Source organism: Anguilla rostrata, chromosome 2, assembly GCF_018555375.3.
Source record: "Anguilla rostrata isolate EN2019 chromosome 2, ASM1855537v3, whole genome shotgun sequence".
NCBI lineage: Eukaryota > Metazoa > Chordata > Actinopteri > Anguilliformes > Anguillidae > Anguilla > Anguilla rostrata.
In genome coordinates, this window is record NC_057934.1 from 71,179,314 (window position 1) to 71,206,836 (window position 27,523).

At 41.3% G+C, this 27,523-nt stretch overlaps 3 protein-coding genes across 3 annotated transcripts in view; all 3 read left to right on the plus strand.

Annotated features, from left to right (window-relative positions):
* Positions 1-27,523, plus strand: part of LOC135249080 (stonustoxin subunit alpha-like) — a 142,934-nt gene that overhangs the window by 103,628 nt on the left and 11,783 nt on the right. The window lies entirely within an intron of this gene.
* LOC135248638 (E3 ubiquitin-protein ligase rnf213-alpha-like) lies at positions 5,267-22,794 on the plus strand. Its single transcript, XM_064323457.1, has 6 exons — positions 5,267-5,271; positions 5,400-5,679; positions 6,111-6,248; positions 8,151-8,336; positions 22,259-22,426; positions 22,651-22,794. Exons 1-6 carry the CDS (start codon positions 5,267-5,269, stop codon positions 22,792-22,794), a joined length of 921 nt encoding a protein of 306 aa, XP_064179527.1.
* Positions 23,346-27,523, plus strand: part of LOC135248639 (E3 ubiquitin-protein ligase rnf213-alpha-like) — an 11,483-nt gene continuing 7,305 nt past the window's right edge. The window contains exons 1-3 of the mRNA XM_064323458.1: positions 23,346-24,606; positions 24,693-24,877; positions 25,869-26,024. Of these exons, the coding sequence (XP_064179528.1) occupies positions 23,370-24,606; positions 24,693-24,877; positions 25,869-26,024 (1,578 nt within the window). The 5' untranslated portion in view covers positions 23,346-23,369. The remainder of the gene's footprint in view (positions 24,607-24,692; positions 24,878-25,868; positions 26,025-27,523) is intronic.

Below are 27,523 nucleotides of genomic sequence, written 5' to 3' on the forward strand. Positions count from 1 at the left end.
TTTCCCCCGGTTTAGTTTAAATCTCGGCGCTCGAGGGGAAATACCGACAAGCTGTCGGTACACATAGCCTAATATTACATCTCACATAGTATGTTCCCCTGGTTTATTAATTAATAATTCATCTAACTAGTGGCCTCAGGGGAACGTCCAACATGCTGTTGGTACACATAACCACTGATCCATTAAAAAAAAAAAAAAAAAAAAAAAAAAAAGACGGCCTCAAACCGAAGGGCTTGACTGGACGAAGGGCTTCCTCCAGGTGGTCGTACACATAGTCATCACGTCATCGTTGAACACGTGCTTCACATCACTGCTCTTACTGCTGCTGCGCTATGGCTCCTATGCTGCTGCGTTACTGCCACCGCGCTCCTGCTGCTGCTGCTACTACTGGCCTATGCAACGAGTGAGGATTAATTTACACTGACGTAGTTGGTAGTATATTTCCCCCGGTTAGTTCAAATCGCGGCGCTCGAGGGGAAATACCGACAGCTGTCGGTACACATAGCCTAATATCATACCACACATAGTATGTTCCTTGGGGTTATTAATTAATATTACATCTAAGTATTGGCCTCAGGGGAACGTCCAACATGCTGTTGGTACACATAACCACTGATCCATGTAAAAATATAGACGGCCTCAAGCCGAAAGGCTCGACTGGACGAAGGGCTTCCTCCAGGTGGTCGTACACATAGTCATCACATCAGCCGGAGACACTTATTGATAGCATATCAGCATATGGTTGTTTTGGGGTTTGGCTGCTGGCCTCCCGGCCTTATCCACGCAGGCTGCGTGGTTGGCGGGAGAGCTCCAGAACAGAGCCATACCGCCAAACATAACTGTATTGCCTTTATTGTCAATAAAGTTCTACTTGATGACAGTGGTCCTGACAGAAAGACCGGTTGGATGTTTACCTATAAGATGAAGCGTGCTGCGTAAATTGCTGTGTCCTATTCTTAATCTTGATATTACAACCTCCTCTCTTCTGTTTCCTCCCCTCTTTCTTACACTGCCTACTCTATTTTGTATCGGATGTAAATGTCTCCCCCTTCTCTCCTGATCCCAGTGCTGCTGCCATTCTTTATTGATATTTCCCCACACAATGCCCTTTCCCTCTGACTTTGATAACTTGATATTGATTTCAAAACTTCCCTTTTTGACTGCTTCTTTTGCCAACGTATCTGCTCTCTCGTTTCCTGGGATATCTGAATGTGCTGGGACCCACATGAATGAAACATTTTTCCCTTGCCTAACCACTCTTGAATTGGCGAACAAGATTTCATACAGCAGATCCTGGTGATTTCTGGCTGTACCCGTCTTAATACTTGCAATGGCCGACACAGAATCGCTACATATTACTATTTTGTTAACACTACCCGTTCAGCCCATTCTAATGCCATCAATATGGCAAACAATTCAGCAGCATACACACTTAAACAATCCGATGTTCTCTTGCTAATTCCCACTTGGCAACTAGGCACAGCAACTGCAGCCCCTGTCGCATCTGTCTGCGGATCCTTTGATCCATCTGTAAAAATCTGAACACTGCCTTTATACTTACAGTCCCTATAGTTATAATATTCACAACTACGTCAGCATTCTTATTACTATGCTTAATCTTAAGTAATTCCAGATCTACCCCCACACTTTCTACCTCCCAGACAGGTCTAACAGGCCACACCACAGTTTCGCCAAACTCTTTATCATATGCTCCCATATCTCTTGCCACTTGATCTCCTGCCCATCCAAAACTTTCTTTTTCCATCCTCTCCTTCTCCCAGCTTGTCTGCAGTACCCTTTTTGTTGGATGACTATCTCCATGCCCCCTTAGATTAACCCAGTAGTTAGCCACCAGCTGTTTCCGACGCAACCACAGTGGCATTTCACCTGCTTCCACTTGGAGTGCACACACTGGGGAAGTTTTAACTGCTCCTAAACACACTCATAAGCCCGAGCTTGTATAACATCTAGGTCCGCCAGCACAGATTTTGCTGCTGATCCATATACGATACTTCCATAGTCTAATCTTGATCTAATTAAGGCTACATAAATATATTTCAGAGATGCTATATCAGCTCCCCACTCCAATCCTGCAAGACACCTCATGACATTTATCACTTTCTTACATCTACTAACAACATATCTAATATGCTCCCTCCATGTTAACCTCATATCAAAATATACTCCCAAAAAACGAAAACTCACAACTTTCTCTAAATTATTTCCATACAATTTCAAATTGCATTCCCTGAGTTTCTTTCTTGTAAAGAGCATAGGTTTTGTTTTTTCAACCGAAAATTTAACTCCCCACTTTGTTCCCCACTTTTCAACTTGATTAATTCCATCTTGCACTTTCTTCACTGTGTTCAACATTTCTCCCTCTTTTCCACAAAGCCCCGTCATCTGAAAACAATGACTTCCCCATATCCATAGGGATATTCATAAATATGTCGTTTATCATGATGGAAAATAAAGTTGGGCTTACTACACTTCCCTGAGGTGTCCCGTTTTCCACAACATATTTGGTTGATAAATCTGACCCTATCTTCACCTGAATAGTCCTTCCATCTAAAAAGTCCATAACCCAATTAAACATTTTGCCTCTGACTCCCATTACGTGCAGTTTGATTAGAAGTCCCTCTCTCCATAGCATATCATACGCTTTCTCAACATCAAAAAACACTGCAGCCACTGTCTCTTTATTTACTTGCGCTTTCCTTATTTCATTCTCCAGACACAACATTGGATCCATAGTATTCCTTCCTCTCCTGAATCCCCGCTGGCCCGCGTCACCACACCATCTTAAATATCCTAATTTATTCCCCCTTCATCTATAGAGGGACACACTCATAAAATAATTAATGCACACTAAACAATAAATAACAAATGCATAATAAATTCCATTATAACTTCAACTTAAAAGTAGAACAGAATAAATAAATGCCATAATACTTTTTTGGGGTTCTTCTTATAATTATTATAAACCAACATAATGGCTCCTACACCCATGGTCTCTGTTGCACACCAATTTAAAATGGTGCACTAGTTACAATGTAGACTGTAGAATAAAAGGAGCTTGTCATAACCAAACTGAGCCTCTCATTATAAGTATGCTGAAAATGGGGGCTCCATAATGTTAATCTACATACAATAAAGGAGCAATTTTGCATATCTGATACTGTGCATTGGTTTTGTATTGCATGTTTGGCCAGTGGCAGTGGTGGCCTGTTGTGTTGCTGTTGTGATCAAGTACCACAAGTTGTCTTTGCCAGCATTTGGGGATGCTTGAAGTGATTACGCATGTGCTGAATAAAAGATGAAAATGTAAATGGAATCAAATCACATGACAGATAAGCTGTTTTCACTGTCTTCATTAAATATGGTGGTACCTTAGTGGACTGAGGAGAAAATACAACCCTCCCTTTGTCGCTCCCATGTATAAGGTACCCGTAGGTGTATGGATATTACACTACTAAATGGCCCAGTGCATTGTGGCTTTATTTTTGGACTACATGAAATGTGGCCATTAGCTTAACCAAAAGGACAATAAAAATTTCCCTTCTTGAATGCTGCTTAACTGCTGAAAATTGTACACAGCTTATGTTATATAATCGCCAGCAGCCATACCACCACGCACTCTGCTCCTGCTGACAGGCTGAAGCTAAGCAGGTGTGGGCTTGGTTAGTACTTGGATGGGAGACCACCAGGGAATGTTAAGTTGCTGCTGGAAGTGGTGTTGGTGGGCCAGCAGGGGGCAATCTTCCCTCTGGTCAAATAAACCCCAGTGCAGTGACAGGGACACTGTGCTGTCGGAGATGCTGTCTTACGGATGAGACGTTAAACCGAGGTCCTGACTCACTGTGGTCATTAAAGATCCCATGATACTTATCGCAAAGAGTAGGGGGTTCCCTGGTGTCTTGGCTAAAATCCCAGATCTGGCTCTCGCAAGAACTTGCCACCTAATCATCCCCTGATTTAATTGGCTAAAAAAATGTTCTCTCCCTCCAGTGGAGCTGCTCAGTGGAGGATTGTGGTTGTACTGGGCAGCTCCCAGGTGTGAATGTGTATCAGTGTGAAGCAGGGCGTTCCTGTAAAAGAGCATCCGTGCTCAGCGAACCTACCCTGGGTAAATAAAGGTTAAATTTTAAAAAAAAATATATATATAAGCACTAAAAGCAATGCCAGTTCCACTCCAAAATTCAGTGATTATCGATAGTGGTATCGATAAAGTATCGAACCGTTAGAGCAGTATCGAATCAATAAAATCGTAACAATGCCCGTCCCTATCTTAAGCTAATTCCCAGTTATGCTCCCTTGCTCTGTTGACAAAACTCAACCTGCAAAATCTTTTCTAGTTCATGTTAATGGTCCATGGGCCAGACCAGATTTCACTACCACCTGAGGTGGCAAATTCTATTCAAAATATTGAAGAGGTACGTCTGGTAGGTGAGGTTTTGGTTTGATAACTATTGCTGAGTGGTGGCTTTGTCACAGTTATCAGCTGTATTATGAAACTGTTAACTGCCCGCTATTGTAAGTTCAATTTATAGGCACTGGTGCATATTCTATTTTAGGCTTATTTTCAGGGGCGTCTGTTGGGCAAATAAAAAAGCCACTAGAGCCCTTCAAACTGAGTGGTAGCTTTGTCATCACTGTAAGCTTTAGGTGAAAATTGTGGAACACTGTGTGTCATTGTCACTTTGAAGAGTTCTGGCGACCTGTGTATTTGTCTGACAGACTCATAAATGTTAATAAACAAATGTTAATAAATGTCCTGAAAACAAGCCTAAAATAGCATATGCACTAGCGCCTAAAATTCACCTTACTGTACAGGGTGGTTAACTTCATGAGCTGATAACTGTCACAAAGCTACCACTCAGCAATGGTTATCATACCAAAATATCACCTATAGACATACCTTTTCAACATTTTCAACTAGAATTTTAACTTGAGTGGTAGTGAGAAATGAAATGTTGGACTTTGGCTCATGGAGAACCTTGAATCACTTTTATTAATTTACAAATGCCCTCCTTAGTTTCCTTTTGCTAAACTGGAAGAGATTAAGTATTTTATGATACATTTACTGTAGACTACAAATCTGGCCAAATTAGGATTAGATTCAATCCTATCTGTTTTGTCTTGACTGTCCAAACTCTATCTCACAATTGACTTGTATGTGTCCCTGTGTGTTCAGGCGCACTGTGTTCTGAAACACATTGGTTGTCCAAAATGAAGAGACATACACAGGGAGAACGATGTATGACATATGACGTATGACATAGGAAATATGATCTGTGCATCCACATCTATACTGGTGACATCCAGAGATATGGAACTGAAACACAATGGGACACAACACACAAATGTGGTTAACTGACAAATGTAAAGAATTGTGATAGTCTAAATGTAGCCTTAAGTCTTAAACTGAAAAATAGATGTTATTCTTGCCTTGGTTGTGCAGATCTGAATGAGCTGAAGGTCTTTGTGGACCTGGCCTCCATCTCAGCCGGAGAGAATGACCTGGATGTGGATCGCGTGGCCTGTTTCCATGACGCTGTACTGGGATACTCGTCTGTGCTGTACGAGCTGAAGCCAGATGCTGGATTCCAGGCCTTCAAGGAGGCCCTTGGGAAACTGTGGAAGGCTCTCAAAAATGACCGCCACCTTCCCGAGAAGCTGGTGAGAATCTGTCTTTTTTCCCCAACGAGGGCAATGTACTCTCAAACCCTTAAGGCTTGATAAACTTTATTTAAATGCCTTTTAGACTCTTTTTGAAATAAGAAACTTCCAGAGCCCTGGGTTGTACACAAATGTTAGTGTGCTAAAAAGGTAAACCACCAAACTTTGAGTTAAAGGTCCAGTTCTTGAACAACACTGCATGATTGGGCATGGTTCAGATTTGAGGCTTGAATAAAGACAGCCAAACTACGTAGGAAACACTATAGGTGCCAAAAAGGGGAAAAAAATGAGAAAAACATTCAAAGAACAATGTATGACAGAAAATAAAAATATTGATTGTATTATAAAGCAGACACTTAGCGAAATAAAAATTTTATTAACTTTTAAAAAAAATTTTCCTCCTGAAATGTGTTTGATCACCTGTGTTTCAGCGAGACACAGCACGTAACCTGGAGTGGCTGAAGACAGTGAAAGAGAGCCACGGCTCAGTGGAGCTGTCTTCTCTCTCCCTCGCCTCTGCCATCAACAAGAAAGGCCTCTACATTATCCGTGCGCAAAACCAGAAAAAGGTAAGGTAGAGATTATTTTTTAAATACACATGTTTATATTGTTCCTTGCACACTGACCATGAAATCAGCAGTTTTATTTTAAGATGATAAAAGGTGCTTGAACAATTACATTACATTACAGGCATTTAGTAGACGCTCTTATCCAGAGCAACATACACAACCTTTTTTTTTTTTTTTTTTTACACATAGCATTTACATTTGCATCCATTTATACAGCTGGATGTATACTGAAGCCATGATGCAGGTTAAGTACCTTGCTCAAGAGTACAACGGCAGTGTCCTACCTGGGAATGGAACCTGCGACCTTTAGGTTACAGACCCAGTTCCTCACTCATTATTCTACACTGCTGCCATATCCATGCCATCAAATGATGTCACGCAGTCATAGCTAGATGAATATCTAACACTAGTTCTGTTTATGAAGAAAACCGGCAAAGTGGGTCGACTTCTTATTAATGCTGGTGCATAGCATCCAGTTCTCAGTGTTCAGCAAGCTACTCTGAAATATAGTTAACTAAGGTACCCGTTAGTCAACACTGTAAATAGTTAGCTACAGCACAGCCATCAATAAGAGAAAAGTAGTGAACTAAACTTAACTTACTTTTAAAAAGTAGTTTATATTGATGCTACTTCATCAAACAGCAGAAATTGGCCTATTTAATTTCTGAGTTAACAGTTTATTTCGCTACATGTTTCTTGAGTTGCATCCGGAGCAAAAATTTACAAGATGAGTTCTGATGATCTTACTTTGTTTAGTTTTAGCTTATAATGAATGACCTAATGCAGGGTTGTGCCAATTGATGGTAGATCAAGGGATCTGCGATCATCATGAGGTGATTTTTTGCCTAAAAAACGTATATATATATATATATATATATATATATATATATATATATATATATATATATACTTGTAATGGTCTTAACATCAAATCATTGGTCAGCAAATTAGCAAGAATTAAACAAATGCACTCCTGAAACTTCCTGTGCCACCATTTACTTTGCTGTAGTGAACTGTTTGGGGAAAAGCTAGAAACAGGGAAATTCACTTATATAGTCTTCTTGTACGCAAAGGTAAAATCATGATAATGATTAAAATGTTCGAGGTAAAATTTACAAAATTTTCCAAATATATCTTCTGGGATGTTTTTTTTTCTTAAAAGATTAGTCAGGAGTGTATATATGTATATACCACCACCATAGGTGTTTCTGTCACTTCTAAAGACACTATTCTGACGCTGCTATTTCATTTTAACCTATTGATGAATCAAAGTGAGTTTCTGAAATAGCAAGTATGTGTAAATTTTCATTATTAAGACTGTCAACTCATGAACTTTATTTATAGGACTCCATATATTAAGATTTGCAATTCTTAAACCCCTTCTTGGAAAGTTTAGAGACATGACGAATCATCCATGCGACAAAACAAACAAAAACATTGAACCTTTTGTACCAATTATGAGGCCTCAGCCCTCCTGCCATCCTTTCATGGTTTTACAATGAGGCAGTCATATCTAATAACTAGCTCTTGCCTCCTTCATGGCTGGCAGCAGTTAGGCACGCTTCTTGCGCAGTTGGTCTGAAAAGTCTTCATTAATATAGACCTTGCCGAAATAGGACGTACCAAATATTTCCTCCCTTTTATTTAAACGTATAATAAAGAGATTGCGGTTGCTGCTAAATGAGCTTGGTGAATTAATTTTTCTATTACATCTGTGGTGCTCTCTGGTCCTGGAGGGCCTCAGTACCTGCAGGTTTAACTCCAGTCCTGAAGAGCTGCAGTGTCTGCAGGTTTAACTCCAGTCCTGGAGGGTCAAAGTGTCTGCAGGTTTAACTCCAGTCCAATGCGGATAAAGTGAATCACCTGGGATCACCTGCTTACCTGTCACTGTCACTCTGGTAGCTGACCTTGGACACGACCCTGAAGCTGGAGATCTTGGAGGGGCACACGGAGCAGTCACAGCAGCAGGAGGTGCGGGGGATGCGCTCCTACTCCCTGGAGGACCTTCAGGAGCTTCTGAACAGGCTGATGCTGATGTCAGGGAGAGGAGCCCAGGGGCAGAGGGGAGAGGTCGACAACTTTTCTGAGGTAGAGTTTAAATTGATCTGAAGTACAGTTCTCAAAGGAAGACCAATTGCTTTCTGAAGTACAGTTCTGGAGGTTTCTTCATCGTGAGAGATGAAAAACATTATCACTGGACACAAAAATAAGATAAATATTTGTACTGTAAAGTAACAGAACTGAAAAGCTTTATTAGTTCAAGGATTGAACAAGGACACATTCACACAGTTATATTGAGAAATAGGCCTACCATTGTTGGAAAAAAGGGTATATGCTATAGCTGCATTTAGATCAAACCTACTATGCATCAGAAAAGAAGGCACTTGTCAAATCACATTCAATCTAAAAAAGCACAGATTGTTTAAAACCATGTAGCGCTGCATCCCCTTAGAAAAAAGGAAAAACAAAAGAAAAATTGTAGGCTACATATGACCTTTAAATATAGACCCACTAGTTTGACTTTCAAACAGGGACGGTTTTAGCCTGCTGTATTAGGGTGGGTGGTAGAAATATTAGGTGGGCAACTTGGGCGCAGTTTCTTCACTAGGATTGGTGTCACCCAGTGCGCTCGATGGGGGGACGGGGTGCTGTTGGATGCTGTCCGGTGGGGTGGGGGGGGGGGTGCTGGCGGGCGTGGGCGCGTGTTATGCATTAAATTGATATAGCACTTCTCGTCACATTAAAGTATGTATACTTAACCTTGTCTGTAAATGACCATTTGAAAAGTTAATACGGGCTTGAATAATTTTTACAAGACATAAGGGCACAAATTCAGAGGAACAAGTGGCGGTTTTGAGCGAAATTCCTAAAAACGCCTTTTTTTCTTAACATTGCGTCATATTAGCCCAATGTGCAGTGGTAGGGAGTCTTAGCGGTCGTGATATAGTGAGTTGTTGTTCTTTTCAGTAGTTTTATATTGCATTTCACCATGTATCATCATGGTAAATTATTGTGTTTGTGCAGTTTGCACAAACTCCAGCCTGTCAGGACATTGAGCACACTAGCTTTCGTGCCTGGTTGCGTTTTGTGAGACGGGAATTCACTGCTGCATTTGTTACAAAATACTCCTGTCGGTATTAGACAACCAATACTAGTTTTGTTATAGCCTGATACATGATAGCAAACTTTACAATGTTGTGATGTGAACACAGCATTAATATCATTAGCTAACACCCATAGCTACTTGTTCATTCTACAGTCAATATCTGTGACTAAATATTGAATAAACATACAACCTTACCGTTGGTTTTACGCGTAGATATGTTCCTTTTGAGACTGAGTGGTCATATATTGTCTTGGACAATCCGTTTGTGAAATATACACGCATTTGTGACGCCTGGGTGCCTTCCAAAATAGCTGTGCGTAATACCACACGTGTTGTTTACGGCGTTGTCGCCCTTTTTAGTACGGTCTGGCTTGACTGACAATTCATTTATTCAGTAGGTGAGAGTATAAGCTTTCTAACGATGTATAATGTCTATTTTTGCTTTTGGAATAGCGTTTTATAGGTCAGCGTAACCAAATCTTTTCTCATCATCGCATTCACTTACGCACACTCTGGGGTAGCATTAAAAACACGCTGCACCTAATGAAACGTTGTCAACGATTTTTCGTAATTTCTTGGAAAATACTATTATTATTGATTTATGTCTGGGCATAGCTAAGCCATTTGTTTGCTGATAGCCTAGCTGACATCGTTTTCTGCAGCGAAACAGAAGCGCATAGGACTGTGTCATTGATTTACTGTCTCTGGCTCTATCTACTGAACACAGATAAAATGTTATATTGCTATGAAAGTATTACTGCTCAAAATATTTCGGTTATATACGTTACTTTTTAAATTGAGTGTCTTTAAATAGTTTAGTGGTATTATGTCATGGTCCTGTGTTCCTGTCTGTGTTTCCCCTGTTGGGCCGCCAGATGGCGGCACTTCTGTTTTGTGTCCTGCTCCCCCTGTGTTAATTGTATGATTGTTTCCAATTGTTCCATTAGCGTTTGGTGGGTGTCTCGTTTTCCCTTCCCCTTCCGTGGCCTGATTGTTCATGGTGCCCTCCTGTGTCTCGTCAGCGTGTGTTCTATTTAAGTTTCCCCTTCCCTTGACTCAGGTGCTGGATTCTTGCGGTTATGTCTGGTTGTTCTGTGCTCCCCTCCTCAAGTCTGCTCCATGCCTTCCTGCCCATGTTCTGGTTCCCCCGTGTTTGTATTTTCCGGATTTCCTTTGTTCTTATGTTTGTTTGCCTTCGTTTGTTGAAGGTCGCCCTGCGAGGCTTTTTGTTCCCTTTTGTTCCCGTTTGTTAGTCTGTAAAGTCTTTTGTTCTCCTTCCATTTTGGAGTTTTGTGTTTTTTTCCCCTCTGCACTTGGGTCCGAACCCCCCACGCATCCTGACATATTATATAATGTGGATATATCTGTAAGCTAACGCTGGTCACTCACCAAGACACCTGCCCAGTTCTCCACTGGTTCTCCTCACACCAACTCAATTTCTCTCCTCTGACCGTTATTCCTTGTAACCCTGGTCTGTGCCTGGTCTCTTGGACGCCTGGCAGGCTCATAATGATAAGGCTGTGGTCCGTCATATGCGTTAAATATATATTGCCTTATTGTCAATAAAGTTCTTACTTTGATGACAGTGGTCCTGACTGAACAGAGCAGTTGTTGTGACATAAATCACGTAAGGCAACTAAAGGCATTAGCATCACCAATAATATATTAGGCTATGCAAAATAGCACCATCATCATATAAACGTGTCTTACCCTCGAAGGTCTTTCTCCACCTACCAAAAGTGGTCAAAGTCTATCCTTGAATTCCAGCTTCCTGACAAGGTCCAACTCGCCCATCAATAAACTTAAACTAGAAGCATTGCTGTCCCATTGTGGTTGTGTGTAGGCCTAATAATTGGCAAGACAGCAGAAGTGGCATTCCTGTTAGTAGCATTAGCACTGTAGTGAGGTTTGGTCAGGTTTATTCAGAATGGAGTTCAACAACTAATCAGAATTCTGTACGTCTGTAGAGCCCAACTTAGTGAAATAACATAGACATGACAATGGTTTTGAAATAAAGGATATATGCATTGACTATGATAATGAAAATGTGAATAGGCTAATTGAAAACAATTTGCATAATATGAAGAATAATATTATACAATTCTAATTAGAGGAAATGATAATTCTGCATTCTATAGGTCCTTGTTTCTAACGTTAGACATTTAAAACAAAATAACTAATCGAAAAATGAAGGTCGACCTATTCATTAGAAGAATAATATAAACAAAATAAGCCCATATGTGTTTGAAAGTGCAATTACCCTTTAACAAAGGTCAGTTTGTGTTATGGGTTAGTGACACACTGCTGTATATTATGTGGTTAGTTTGTTTAATCAGTTTCATAAAATGAAGTGTTAACAATGGAAATCAGCAAGATCAGGGAATTTGCAATTGCAGACCAACATACGCACAACAAACAAAACACAACAAACAGCAGTAAAATTACCTAATCTGGGGCCGTCTGGGTAGTGTAGAGGTAAAAGCACTCGCCTACCACTGCAGAGACCCGGATTCACTCCCCGGCAGCGGTACTTCCGGCTTGGTCAGACGTTCCTACAAACACAGTTGGCAGTGTTCGCGGGTGGGAAGCCGGTGAAGCCCTGTTCAGCAGGGACGGGATTTGGGGGAGATAGCGTGAACCTCCCCTCGCGTTACGCTCTCCCAGTGAAACTCCTCGCTGTCAGGTGAAAAGAAGCGGCTGGCGACTCCACATGTATCAGAGGAGGCATGTGGTAGTCTACACCCTCCCCAGACCAACAGAAGGATAGTGCATCGACCAGGACCGTGATACACACGGGGAATTGGTATAACGACTAAAATTGTGGAGAAAATGAGAGAAAAATGGCAAAAAAAAAATTACCTAATCGGGTATTACAAGCTTTACGCTATCCTATCCTGTATGTCACTGTAGTGAGGTTTACTCAGAAGAATGGAGTTTCAACAACTGATCATAATTCGAGATGTCAGTAGAGCCCAACTTATTGAAATAACACAGGCACAACAACAGTTTAGAAATAAAGAATATACATTTATTGATTATGATAATGAGTTGGTAACAGGCTAATTGAAAACAATAATTTGTATAATATGATGAATAAGATAATACGAGAAAATTATGATTTGTGATCACTAAACAGAGGTTGGGATTACTACCATTTTACAAAGGTTAGTTTATGTTATTGGTTAGTGACACGCTACTCTGTTACTTGGTTAATTTGTTATATCAGTCTCATAAAAATAAAGTCTAACCATGCAAACTACTAGGACAGGGAATTTGCTATTCCCGACCAGCATACGCACAACAAACAAAACACAACAATAAACAGCAGTAAAATAACCTAAACAGGTATTTCAATTTTACTCTATACTATAATTTCATGTCAGTGTCAAATAAAATGCGTTTCAATACTTAACGGTGATTGTAGGGGAGGCCAGTCCTTAATTCCGTTAGGTGATGCTTGGTCAGCTCGTCAGCTGGTCCCAGGGGTCCGTGGCAGGTGCGCAGGGACGTGGGAGACTTCTTCTATGAAGTCAGGGTCGCGACAGGTTTCAGTCAAGACGACGGATGTGCACAAATCTTCCACTTGAGCCCGGCCGCAAGGGAGATATGGAGAGTATGTAGATACGTGTTCCTCAAACAGCTGTAGATTGGAAATAAGCCGGCTTGGTTTATTCCGCGGACGGTGGCAGGCCAACTCAGGCAGGTCTCCTGCGAGGTGCGAGTTGGGAAGCACAGCAAAGTCCGGTGATGTCCTTAAGGAGATGCGCGTCTGGTCGGTTAGGCAATGCCTTACCTCAAAGCAAAGTTATTAAGTTATTTAGTGACTTTTATGCTCAAAATTTACTGACGTGACGGAACCACACGTGTGATCTCTGTAATGTTTATTATTATATGGTTTATTATTTTGGCCACAAAAACATTTGATTGGCTTGTGCTATTGCAGCGGTCAATGAAACATGCATAGATAGACTATTGATGACTGCATTAATGTTTAAGCTTGTTAAAGATCGGTCAGTTGCAACCAATAACTTTGCTTATTTTAAGTACCGCAGGCACCCGCCCCTCCTCCCTGCACACAGGAGACAGCAAGAGCTGTGAGCGTTGCCATCCAACGACGTGCACAAAGCCGGGCTAAAGTTGCCCGAGCAACAGCCCATTTGCCCTCTTTGGCTGAGCTGCCCCTCTGGAGGGAAAAAATAATAATAATAATATTTTTATTTTTGCTGTTGTGGCTGTGTCACGCCAATTTTTATCTGGGCTGCAAAAATGGTCCGGGTGACGCAATGACCTTCTAAAACAGCTGTTTTATCCATTGTGACATAGTTAACGTTTCGTTACAGCATCCATTTCTGTTGTGATAAAGATTCTAAGTCTCCGTTGTCACCGTAGCCTGACTTGTTTCTGATATAGCCTTGCTGCGCGATTGCTGTGGCCTTTGAGTTAGATTTCTGTAACAAAGTGTGATGTGCCAATACGTGCCTGTCCTAATATCCAAGCTCTGCCACTGGGCAGTGGTTAAAGAAAATGTTTTCACATATGTAGTTATTTTAGAAGGGTACCTCCCTTATCGCCTATATAACCAAAATGCTCTATTTCAGAAATACAACTATTGGAATTGATCAAGCTGTGTACTTTATTTCAAGAAAATAGTTTTACAACATAGACTATTGTTTTATAATATGCATGTTGTTGTGGGAAGTAACAGAAGTAATAAAAACACAGCCTTTTAGATGTTTAACGACCACATATTTGTGTGAAAACCTATAAGAACATAAAAAATGTTTCATTTGCTCGAAGATTTGTAAGAAAGCAAGTGAAATCTCTGTTCACCTGGCAGGTTCCTTCTGCTTCGCAAATGAGTAATTAGGGGCGTAAATCGGACAGTCTGTCATCAAAGAAATTGATGAAGAGTGTTACATTAGGCCATCTATTGGTTATGGTCATTACGTAGGCTTAAGATCATGTCTGCAGTGTGGTATAAAGCATTTTAGTTTTACAAATGGGTGTTTTTTATTTTTATTTTTTAATTACGGTGAAAAGGAGACTTTGAAAAGGTGTCTTTTCGATTCCCAGTTCCCAACTTGCTGCCAGTGTGAGATAATGCATACCCCTGAGGTCAAACCGATTTTTCAGAAAACAGAGTTTGACAGTTTATTTTTAATCCATAATAGCATAAATGCTACAGTATAATCAAATAATAATATATAAATCACTGACTTTCAGAAGAGAATAGTTGTTTCCTTTAATACAATGTCAAAAAATTAGCTGCTTCCCTCGGCAAGTAATAACTATCATTGGTGAGAAAGGATCTGTGTAGTTTTTGGCCAATCGTTTTCCGTTTCAGGAACGGAAATTAAAAAGCAGGAAATGAATGGGTGTTCAATATTCATTTCGAAACATAAAATCGAAAAACGAGAATCAATTGGTTATTCGTGTTGACTGATATTAAACATACAATTACATAAACTGAACTAGCTCTCGATTTTGAAGTTTATGGTATTATGTTTGGTTTTTATTATAACAAAAAGCTTAGGTTTTTTTGGATAATTACCCAATTGACTTTGGTTCGTATTAAATTGTATAAAAGAAAACGGCTGCTATTTTCTGATAAATTAGTTATTTATATGTTGCTGTTTGAGTAGCATTTATGAAATTTTGAAAAATAAACTGTTTGTTTGCTGAAAAATCACCAAAATGGGTTTGACGTCCCTGTTAGGATCTTACGAGTTTTATGTTGCAAACTGTTGTAATAATTTAAAAAAAGAGAGAGTTACCAGATCCATAAAAATATTTGAATGGCTTCTATGCTGATACTAGCCCAATATCAGCTGGTATTAGAGCTTTATTTTTCCCAAATACTAATCTTAAAATCACAGAGCGAAACTCATTTTATGATTGTGAATCACCCCGAAATGCAACGCGGCGTGACGTCCAGTACAATGCAGAATAGTGGAAGCTGTCCTTATGAGGAAAAATTACACTCTGCTGCCCTCTACTGTCAGAACCCCGCATCCATTTCCTTCTGGCTGGCAGAACTGCCACCGCGGCGGCAAACGCATCATCTGAAACCAGTAATAATTTTTTAGGGCCCCTGTCAGTCACAAGTCCTTAGAATCGTCCTAACTTTTCCCCCCCATATGGCGCCCCTGACAAGGACTGGCCTACCTAAAGATTGCATTCAAACCTAAATGTGTGCATCTAGCCATGCAGGATTTTTGACCTCTGATATCGTGTCCTGTGTCTTCTGGTTTGTCTTCTGGTTTTTGAGACAAACTCTGCAGGAGGAGATAGATTATCTGTCTATATTAGGGTATCAGTGGATTTTAAACTGCCCCAATCACATTTTTTTTTGCTGCTTGTGTAGGGCAGGGCAGACCACATTCTTACAAACAATATAATATTGTAGGCTATACAATTCACTGTTTCCCTCTCTAAAGGCATAATCTAAAGACTACATATCTTCTGTTTTCTGTCGACTGACCTATCAATGAATTCGGCAATTTAATTGATAATTCTGATCTTCAACAATAATTATAACATTAAATCACAGAAAATATATTTTATATGTAGGTTAAGTGAGGGGTTCTAGTGTGCAATATCTCTTGTGTTCAGTATTCAGAGTGCTGAACATTTTAACAAGGGTATTGACTGTTGGAACTGCTGGACTTGCTTGTCCCACAGTATGAAGTGTGCTTTATGAGAAGAAGATTAACGATTACTATTTTTCAATATTGAACAATGGTTATAACTTTTCAATTCCTCTTAACAGCTTTGTTTTGTACAAGTATTGTCACCATTCTCATTTTATCACCATTCACCATTCTCATGCTGTGCCTTGTCATATTCATGATTTAAGCCAATTGACCAAGCCAGGATTTCAGTAGTGACATCATTTTTTATATTGGAAAAATGGCCAGACTATTGAATTGCTTGTTGCAGCCATCTTTTTTATCCGATTGTGTTCAAACTTGGTGTACATCTATATCTATGTCTTGGCACTGTGTTGCGGCACACCGAGTTTGAGAATGATTAGCAGAACTTGATATTAACTTTTTGGCTCACCAGCCTCTGTGGCTAGTGGTTTTCCAAAGTCACTAGCGACTCAGCATTTTCACTGGCCAAAGTACCCCCTTTTTTTAAATAAAATATTATATAATATTTATACCCCCCTTTTTATATTATGAAATAGCCATGCTAGGTTCATATTTATGATCTCTGTCTTCATGCACTTTCACCGAATTTGTGCATCTGTACCTGTATCTATTATCCTAAAATGTGTTCATGACGTTTCTGGTTTTGGCACTCTTGTCTGTGTAAGGAGGGGTGGGTGTGTCTACAGGTACAGCAAAGCAAAACGACAAGCCAGTAGGGCTCATTCAAGAACTACAGTTAACCATGGAATTGCTTTTTCATGGTGTCATCTGTTGAAGTTTGCCATGGGGAGTTGGCTTGTTTTTGGTTGGACCTGTAAATAACATTACCGGTAGTATGAAGCTGGCAACAATAAGGACTTTCCAGAGGGCATGACATTTTCACATTTAAAGTTCTAATGATAAAACTACTATTATGGTCAATATAATGGAATAAATTAAGGTATAATCCAATATTCTATTTGATTCAATTTTATTTGTACAGTACTTTTTACAGAGAACTATCACAAAGATACTTTACACAGTAGCAAGGCAAGAGACAGAGCAAAAAGAGCAAATACAACAAACACCAGGCCTAAAATAGCAAGTGCATGAGGTAGAGGGGAGAAAACTCTGAAATGTTAGCAAGAAAAAACTCCCCAATGGGAAGAAATCTCGAGAGGAACCCGCCTATATAGGGGGAGCCCATCCTCCACAGGCCAGCCTGTAGAGTAGACTGTAGAGGGGAATGTAGCAGAAATGCTACAAGGGATCTGTCACAGCAAATAAAATAGGTTAAGCAGGTTACAGTTGAGGAGACAGTTAACAGGAATAATAGAACACCAAATGGTATAGTTCAGTGTAGGGCAGTTTAGAGGACTCAGGTGATAAATCTGGAGCTCCAGGCTGCATCAAGGCAAGGACAGGGGAGGAAGAGGGCTGAAGCAGTCCACAACCATGAAGCGAGGGGCAGCTGGAGTGATTCTATGGACTCAGGGTGAGGAAACCGGCTGGTTAGCTAGCTCAGTATGCAGTTTCAGAAAATGAAATATCCGTTCGTACATAACCACCCAATAAATGGTGGGCTATTTATAGGCTTTGGTGCAATGGCTATTCAAGCATCAGAAGCATGTGTTTTAAAAATAACACAAAGGTTGACTAATAAAGTGTTTACTGAAAACATTTAATTTCATGCTTGCAGTAGAATGACAAACTGCAAAGTGCAAATTGAGGTAATTGATCTAAACATTAACAGTATAATAACATATGAAGTGACTTAAAACCTTACATTGAAAACATTTCATTTGGATTCAAGATTCAATACTTTATTGCCATACAACTTAGTTGTTAGGAATTTGTCTGTGTGATCATGACAAAACAGCAAATCAGTCAAGACATATAATAAGAAAAAAAACACACAACACATAACCCCCACCCCATAGAACATTACATAGATCCGTGGATGTAAGAGTTTAACAGTCCAGAAGCAAAGTCCAGTGCAAAATAAGAATAGTGACGGGTGCTTTGAAATATAGTAGTAGTGAGTGCTTTGCTATCGTAAAGTGCTGATGCAGAATTGGGGAGCCATTCGATGATTGGATGGTTCTGCAGTAATTGCTTTTGAGGAAACGGAATGGCTTTGTTTTGATGGCCCTGAGTCTTTTTCCTGAGGGCAGAGTAATTAAGAGGGGGTTGGCAGGGTGTGTGGAGTCCTGTAGTATTTTTAGACCTTTGTGCTGAATACGGGTCTTGTAGATGTCAGAGATGGGGGTGAATTTGCAGCTGATGATTTTTGAGGCGGAGTGAACAATTCTGTCCAACTGCTTCCTCTGCTGAGCTGTGGAGTTGCCATACCACACAGATATAGAAAAGGTGAGAACACTTTCTATCGCAGCTCTGTAGAACTGCAGCATCCCCTCTCTGAACACCCTAAACTTTTTGAGCTGGTGCAGGAAAAATAGTTTTTGGTGGGCTTTTTTGATGATGCAGATCGAGTTGTCATCACATTTCAGAGAGGAGGCGATTGTTGTTCCACTCTTTCCACCTCCAGGCCATTGATGGTCAATGGCGGGAGAGCCTTTTAAGTGCTGCAGGATGGAATGGAGACAGAGGGACACAGCATCCTCTACAGACCTGTTTGCCCTGTATGCAAACTGGTAGGGGTCTAAGCTGACCGCGTTGGATAGGTGTTTACATACTAGGCGCTCAAAGATTTTCATTGTTACAGATGTTAATGCGGTCTGTAATCATTCAGGCAACTGATGTTGGATTTCTTAGGCACAGGGATGAGTACAGCGGACTTAGAACAAATTGATATATTGATTACTGCAAATTGATTTCTGAGACCTACGTAGGCTACTTCTGATATGGCCAGAGTACAACTTCTGTACAACATCGAAGAAGGATGATAATGGGCTACTTTAATAGGCTGGATGTGCATCAGTCAAACCCCTACCATAAACTTATTGATGAAATTTCTTGACTCCATACATCACAGCCAAGGCCTATTTCTCTAGCTGCTTGACAAAGTGTGCGTGACACAGCCTATCTGAGCCATCATTATATGGGTAAGAACAGCCCCTATTCCATAAGGGGAGGCATCACACGTTAAAATAAATTCCCTCTTGGGGTCATAGTGTACCAGCAGCTTGGACGAATGCAGCAACTCTTCTGCATAAGCAGACTCAATCCCATTTAGTATGCTTAGCAATGCATGCAATTGTGCAAGAACAGAGGACGTTCATAATGATTTTAGCAAGATGTCTGTGTTGCATGACTGTCTAGCTGATGTCAAAAACTGGATGTGCCATAACTTTCTCCTCTTGTTATTGGCCCTAAACCAGCATCAAAACAAGTTGAGTCTGGTGTTGCTTGTTATCAATTTAAAGGCATGCTATGCAGCATTTTTAACTTGAAAATATAAAATAGCCATGCTAAGGCAAATCTGTGATGCACTGGCAATCTCAGTCTTTGTGTACTTTTGCTTAATTTATGCACCTTTACCTATATTTGTTATTCTAAAATGTGTTTGGGAAGTTTCTGAGCGCTGTTTTCTGCCTGGGGAGGGCTGGGTGTGGCTACAGAGCCTGTGGTTTGGAATCAAATTTCAACTGAGTGTTTGCTGCAATAGCTAGATAGCCGGTGAAATAGCACAGACGCAGTGAAGCAAAAAGACAAGCTAGCAGGGTTGGTTCAAGAAATAGAGCTACTATAACTTTGGAATTGCTTTTCCTCAGTGGCGTCAGCTGAAGTTTGCCAAGGGGATAAAAATGATGCGAATATGGATTGTTTTCTGTTGGACCTGTACTGTAAGTAACATTATTATTAATTACATTTATATAGCACTTTTCCAAATGCTCAAAGTGCTTTACAGTGAAGGGGAACTCACCTCACCCACCACCAATGTGTAGCACCCACCTGGGTGATGCACGGCAGCCAATTTGCACCAGAACGCTCACCACACGTTAGCGAAGGTGGAGAGGGAGAGAACATTTATTTAGCCAATTAAGTCTGGGGAGGATTTTTTAGTGGCAAGTTTGCGAGAGCCAGATCTGGGATTTGGCCAGGACACCGGGGAACCCCCTACTCTTAGCGATAAGTGTCATGGGATCTTTAATGACCACAGAGAGTCAGGACCTCAGTTTAACGTCTCATCCGAAAGACGGCATGTCCTACAGCACAGTGTCCCTGTCACTGCACTGGGGCATTGGGGTTTATTTGTACCAGAGGGAAGATTGCCCCCTGCTGGCCCATCCAACACCACTTCCAGCAGCAACTCAGTATTCCCTGGTGGTCTCCCATCCAAGTACTAACCAAGCCCACACCTGCTTAGCTTCAGCCATTTGGCAGGAGCAGATTGCATGGAGGTATGGCTGATGGCTATGCAGCTATGGTTGCCAGAGGTGTCCATTTTGTGATCCCGACTGGTCAATGTACCCTAATGTCTGTGACTTGGTTGAGTACTTGGGGGGTGGGGGTGAGTGGGCGGGGACCGGGTTGAAGACGAAGGAGGAGACTTCTTTGATTGTAAACAGAGGCTAAAAAATCCTGCATAGTATTCCTTTACACCCTGCCTCAAGAAAGTTATGGGTCATTTTTGATCCTAGTCTAAATTTTGAACATCATATAAAAAAAACATACACAGACATGTTATGATCAACTTAGAAATATCGAGAACAAGAGCTCTGTCCTGTCGTTTGAAGACACTGAAAAATCATTCATGCTTTTATTTCTTCATGGGTCGTATACAGCAATGCTTTATATACTATTGTCTGAATCACAAATCCTTGGCCCAGATGCAGGTAATACAGAACTCCGCAGCAAGACTTTTGACAAGGACAGAACTAAGGATTCCTGTGGGCCTGTTTCATAAGACGGCGACCTAGACCAGATGTAGGGTTTACTTTCTCCCAGTGCTGGGAAAGCCCATATGTCTCCTCGACATATTGGAAACCATGGATCATGCGTTTTCCCAGGCCTTCACATCACTCTGTACATCACAAAGCACTGACCGTGATGCTCGTGCATTACTACAATATGTAAGGAAAAACAGAAGAGCAACTCTTCCTCAGGTGACTGAGAATGTCAATGCAGGATGCGATCCGACTGTGTCAGCAAGAACAGTCTGTTGAAAACTACATAGAAAGGGATATTCTAGTAGCCCTCATTACAAAAACTAATGCACATTTGAGAGTTCAGTGGTGCAAAACCATAGGCACTGGTCTACGGAGATGTGGAAAAAAGTGATATGGTCAGATGAGTCATCCTTCACCATATTCTCAACAAGTAGGTGACTGCAATTTTGGCGTACACCAAGAGAACAGTGCTGGCCTGAATCCTTGACCCCTGTAGTGAGGGGGTCCGGTGGCTCTGTTATGCTATAGGGGGCATTTTCTCGGCATGGTTAGGGTCCACTTGTCCTCTTAAAGGGAAGGGTCTCTGCATTCAATATGAAGTTATTCTGAACAATCACCTTTATTCTATGATGAAACATTCCTCTCCTGTTGGGAGTGGTCTCCAGGATAACAATGCTGCCATCCACAGGGCATGAGGGGTCACTGAATGGTTTGATGACTATGAAAATGATAGGAATCATATACTATGGCCTTCGCAGTTACCAGTTCTCAACCCAATTGAACACCTATCTGTTGGGACTGACGTCTTAGACAGCGCTCTTCATCACCACCATCATCAAAACACCAAATGAGGGAATATCTTTTGGAGGAATGGTGTTGCATCCCTCTAGTAGAGTTCCAGAGACTTGTAGAATCCATGCCAAGGTGCATTGAAGTTATTTCTGGTGGCTCATGGTGGACCAATGCCTTAAGACACTTTATGTTTGCTTTTCCTTTAATTGCATATGTGTGTGTGTGTGTGTGTGTGTGTGTATATATATATATACCCTGAACAAAAATATAAACATAACTTTTATTTTTGCAGCCATTTTTAATGCATTTAAATAATACCTCAAAGATTTGTTCTATGTGCACAAAGATTGTATTTCTCTCAAATTTTGCCCACAGATTTGTTTATATCACTGTTAGCTAGCATTTCTCCTTTGTCAAGGTAATCCATCTTCTGCACAGGTGTGGCATATCAAGGTGCTGGTTAAAAGCCATGATCACTACACAGGTGTTCCTTATGATGGGGTCAATAAGAGGCCACCCTAAAATGTTGTTTTTTTTGTTGTTCAACACCATGTCACAGACGCCTCAAGAGTTAAGAGATCATGCAATTGGCATGCTGACTTGGTCTTGGTCTTGATTTGTCTGCAGTTCAGTGTCACAATCGACGGGAGTGGGCAAGAGCTCACCTTCGATGATGAATCATGGTTTCAGCTGTACAGGGCAGATGGCAGGCAGCGTGTGTGGTGTCGGGTGGGTGAGCGGTTTGCTGATGTCAGCATTGTGAACAGAGTGGCCCATGGTGGTGGTGGAGCGTTGGTATGGGCAGGCATATCCTATGGGCACAGAACTCAAGTGCATTTTATCCATGGCAATTTGAATGCACAGAGGTATTGTGATGAGATCCAGAGGCCCTTTGCTGTGCCATTCATCCACCGCAATCACCTCATGTTTCAGCATGACAATGTACAGCCCCATGTTGCAAGGATCTGTACACAGTTCCTCAAATGTCCCAGTTCTTCCATGGCCTGCATACTCCCCAGACATGTCACCCATTGAGCATGTTTGGGATGCTCTGGACCAGCACGTACGACAGTGTGTTCCAGTTCCCACCAATGTCCAACAACTTCGTACAGCTATTGAAGAGGAGTGGGACAATATTCCACAGGCTACAGTCAACAATTTGATAAATTCAATGCGAAGGAGATGTGTCACGTTGCATGAGGCAAATGGTGGTCACACAAGATACTGATTGATTTTCTGTTCATTTCATGGTATCTTCTTTATTGGGGAATCTGTGACTAACAAATGCATATCTGTATCCCCAATCACATGAAATCAATAGACAAGTGCTTAATGAATCTTTTTCAGTTGACTGATTTACGTTTATTATCTTTGAAATCAGTAAAATCTTCGAAATTGATAAGTGTTGCGGTTACATTTTTGTTCAGTATATATATATATATATATATATATATATATATATATATATATATATATATATATAAAATAGGAAAATAAATACATTTTAAAATATATATATATATATTTTCATTTTCCTTCATTGTCTAAATAAATATATGTATATTTTATTTTTTCCTTCATTGTGCTGTATAAATACATAAATTAAAAAACTAAAATAAATTCGCTCTGGCTATAAACACTCATGCACTTTTTTGTATTGGGAAGTTTAGACACGGTTTTCAAATGTAAAAAAATGTTTGGTCATGTTTTCTCTCAGGTCTTCTCCAGTGTCCAGAGGATGGCCCTAGCTTTTATCAAACTTCATGCTGCAGGAAACCCCCTGTTCCAGCGCTGGGAAGCTAAAATCAGCTGCCAACCAAACAGCGAGGCCAGCATCGTCATGGACTTCCACCTTGGCAGTGGCCAGGGCGTGGGCAAGGTTGTGGTGGAGGGTGACATGCTGGAGCAGCTGCCAGAACTGTGCACGAAGATGGAGCAATATCTGTCTACCTGGAAGAAGTTCATGAAGGAGCAGAGATCCATGCATTATTATCTCAACTACTACACAGCAGAGCAGGTAGTGTACCTGTGCAATCGGCTGAGCCCAGGGACGCAGACTCCAACGTTGGATGGTCAGGTGGTGACCATGCTCTCCTTCATCAGACCTGGCTGCGACACTCAGGGTTTGAGGGAGATGCTGCGTGTGTTCTGGGGCGATTTTCACAGCGGAGATACATTGCAAGAGCGACGGGATGAGGTTGACTTACAAGCAGTCGTGGAGGAGGAGCAGGTATGCGAGGAGGAGAAGGAGAAGGTGTGGGAGGTGGAAGAGAGTCAGACTAGTGGCTTTGGACAGCTGGATCAGCTGTGGGACGCTTACATGAGGGACATGAGGGGTTTCCTCCCCCACACTCTGGATGTCCCAAGCCTGGGGAGACTGCTGGGACAGCTGGCTTACAAGGGAGAAGAAGAGTGTAAGGAAGAGGAGAAAAAGGTGGTGATGAGGAGCCTACCAGGTGGATTCTCCAGCAGCCGACCAAACCTAGTGGTCTGCCCTCCAGCTGAGATCCTGACCTCCTGCCTCTGCATCTACATGGCCAGCGAGTTAGAGCCACTGCCCTCCTATGACGAGGTGCTCCTATGTGACCCCGATACCCCCTACCAGCAGGTGGAGCTCTTCCTCCATCGTTGCCTCACGGCTGGCTACAGGGGCCAGAAGATCTACACCCTCCTCCATGCCGATCGGCTGGGCTATGACGTGAGCTTCAAGGCAGAGCAGCTGTTCCAGGCCCTGAGCCTTCGGTGCACTCATGACTACAGGCTGGTGATCATCTGCAGCTCCAGCAGGGAGCATGCCTACCTTCCCTCTGCCTTCAGCCAGTACCGCCTCCTCGCAATCCCTCAGGAGCCCCTGGAAAGGGTGCAGAGGTACCTCTCCCACCACTACACTGTCCCGCCAGATCAGCCTAGCGCAGCAGATGTCTTCAAAGGGCGGCAGTTTGTTGGGGTCGTATCATCCAAACGGGCAGGAGTCGGTGAGTGGAAATAAACGTGTCTGCTACCCTCTCCTAGTAAACCCACATTGTTTTTTCAAACAGAACTATAAACATCTTGTTTTCAGGTAAATCCCTGTACATTCAAAGGCTGTACAAGAAGCTACAAGAATCAGCTAATGAAGAAGTCGCCTCGCTGAAGTGCATTCGATTGATCGAACCGCAAGTTGACGAAAATATCATCCTCAAGTCCCTGCTCAATACTGCTGAAGGGAAGGACCTGACTATTTTTCATTTTGATGTTATGTCATCGGTAAGAATTTTCTGTGCATTTATGATATCAAAATTGTGAAGATGTAGGTTGCTCCATGTATTTCAGAAAAATGTCAAACTCAAACATAAAGGATAAACCAAGGTCCATAGTCTCGGATCAAATCCAGACTGCACCAGTGCCGACTTTGGCTAGTAGCTCCTTGGGGTGATTTGCAAATGGTGATTGTGTCACCCAGGGTATGGGAGAGACGCTCTCTAGTAACCCCCGAGCTTAGCTCTAGTTTCTGGTGTGAAAAGAAGCAGGCTGGTGACACCATGTTTTGGAAAGCCACACTCTCTCAAGCTGACGGTGGGATTCAATCATGAACATGGCTGAAGTTACAGATAATTGGGCATTCCAAATTAGGGTGGGACTTGGATAAGTACATAAGTGACATGTCGGGTGTCAAATATCTAAAAAAGGAGATATAAATCAGAGGTGAGATGACCTGTAGTACCTTGATTTTTGGGAGGAACTCGCCTTGTAACCTACGGCTTGCAGGTTCGATTCCCAGGTAGAACACTGCCTTTGTTCCCTTGAGCAAGGGACTTAACCTGAATTGCTTCAGTATATATCCTGTGGTGCAAATGGGTACCATGTCAAAAAAGTTGTGTAATATGGTCTGGATAAGAGCATCTGTTAAATGCCTGCAATGTAATCTATGAAGGGAGTATTAAACTTTTCGCTAATATTTTATGTTATATGAGAATATGGACAACACAAGTATGCAAATGCATTTTATACCAGTGCATGGTACTAAATGGATCATTTATTTTTACTTTGAACTTCAGATGTTCATTAAGTATTAGTACAGTCCTGTTTTCATTTCATTGAAAATAATTTATTCATGCCTGAACGGTGCGTGATAGTGCATGCATATATGTTTATTACCATATCCTATTATTGTGTGTTGTTGGAAAGAGCTTTGAAAAGCCCTTTATAAATAATAATAATATTATTAAAGTGCAGTGAGAAATGTTTTGTTTGTCAGGTGCAGAAAGGTTTGCATGAGTTTCTGTTCCGACTGCTGATCCTCCGGTACCTGATGGACTCTGAGGGCCGGATGTGGAAGTGCAGTGAAGGGCAGCTGTATGTCATTGAGATCCTTCAGTCCCCTCAAGATTTGCACCAAAACCTTCCAAGAGCTGTGAGTGTCCGCCATTTTGTGTGCTGTCATAATCAGGGCTAAAAATAGCTTTCCCTGTAAATAGTCATTCAGCAGGGTTTACTAGAAAGTGTCACCAGCAGACAGCTTCAATTCATACTTCTACCAATATCTGGAAGTCCTATAATAATAATAATAATAATCCATCCATCATCTGCTTATCCTGAGCAGGATCATGGGGGATGATGGAGCCTATTCCAGTGTGCATTGGGCGAGAAGCAGGATTACACCCTGGACAGGCCGCCAATCTATCGCAGGGCACACACACCATTCACTCACACACTCATACCTATGGGCAATTTAGAGTCTCCAGTTAGTCTACTTGCATATCTTTGGACTGTGGGAGGAAACCGGAGTACACGGAAGAAACCCACACAGACACGGGGAGAACATGCAAACTGCACACAGAAAGGACCCAAGCTGAGATTCGAACCCACAGCTGTGCTGTGAGGCGACAGTGCTACCCACTGCAATAATAATAATAATAATAATAATAATAATAAATATAGCCGCAAGCAGCAATTCCGGGGTTCTAGCCAACATGGACCGTTAGAAGGTGAAAGCTGTGAAGTGCAATAAGAACTGGTCAGAATCAGAGTAATTGTAATAGTCAAGTCCATTTATACATACAAGGAATTTGACTTGACACAATATGTTCATTCTCAGTGAATGAATGAAAAGGTTTAATTGCACAACAAACTAACAGTAGCATAGGACCTCCATCATCATGTCATACAAGAACTGTAAGAAAAAAATTGTCATCATATCATACAAGAACTAAATAAAAAATAAATTATGGTTTGATTGTGACTGCATGAAAACTATTTAATGATAGGTATTGGGAAAAGGGAGCCTTCAACACACTTATAATTAATGTCTATATTTCTATTTGTAATTGTTATTTATTTTACTGGTACACTCAAGATGCCACATAATACCAGGATATACCCATATATACTCATTCGAGCTAAATCCAGTTCAAATTTACATTCATGAATGTTTTTAGATGTGACGCACCTTTATGACCAGCAATGTGACTCACTCACTCAGTCAGTACCTCAGTCTGTAATTCAGTCAGTTAATTAATGGAGGCAGATTTGTAGAGTGAGGGTAGATTGATGTCTGTAGCAAGTTTCGTGTAAATTGGACTCACGGCGTAGGAGTGATGACTTTTCAAAGTTCAAAATTTTGATCTTTAATTATAGCGCCCCCATCAGGCTGATTCGGGTCATATTTTGTGGGCAGCACTTGCACACAACTTCCAATCAATGGGCAGAATTTCATGCCTCTACCATTTACCATCTCATGGGAATTTGCACAAACATTTCTGAAGAAGATTAATGATAATAAACCAGCACAAAAGCAAAAGCAATAGGGTTTCTGCCCTTCGGGCTGAACCCCTAATAATAATAATACAGCAGTTGTCTCAGGCATCACCACTGGTCTCTGGCATCCACACTCTGCCTGTTTAGCTGCACATG

Bases quoted from the DNA above. Each gene is read 5' to 3' on its own strand.
- LOC135248638 (XM_064323457.1), top strand. The intron at 5,680-6,110 runs GTGAGAATCTGT...CCTGTGTTTCAG, and splicing joins GCCACCTTCCCGAGAAGCTG to CGAGACACAGCACGTAACCT. The intron at 22,427-22,650 runs GTATGGGCAGGC...CATACTCCCCAG, and splicing joins ATGGTGGTGGTGGAGCGTTG to ACATGTCACCCATTGAGCAT.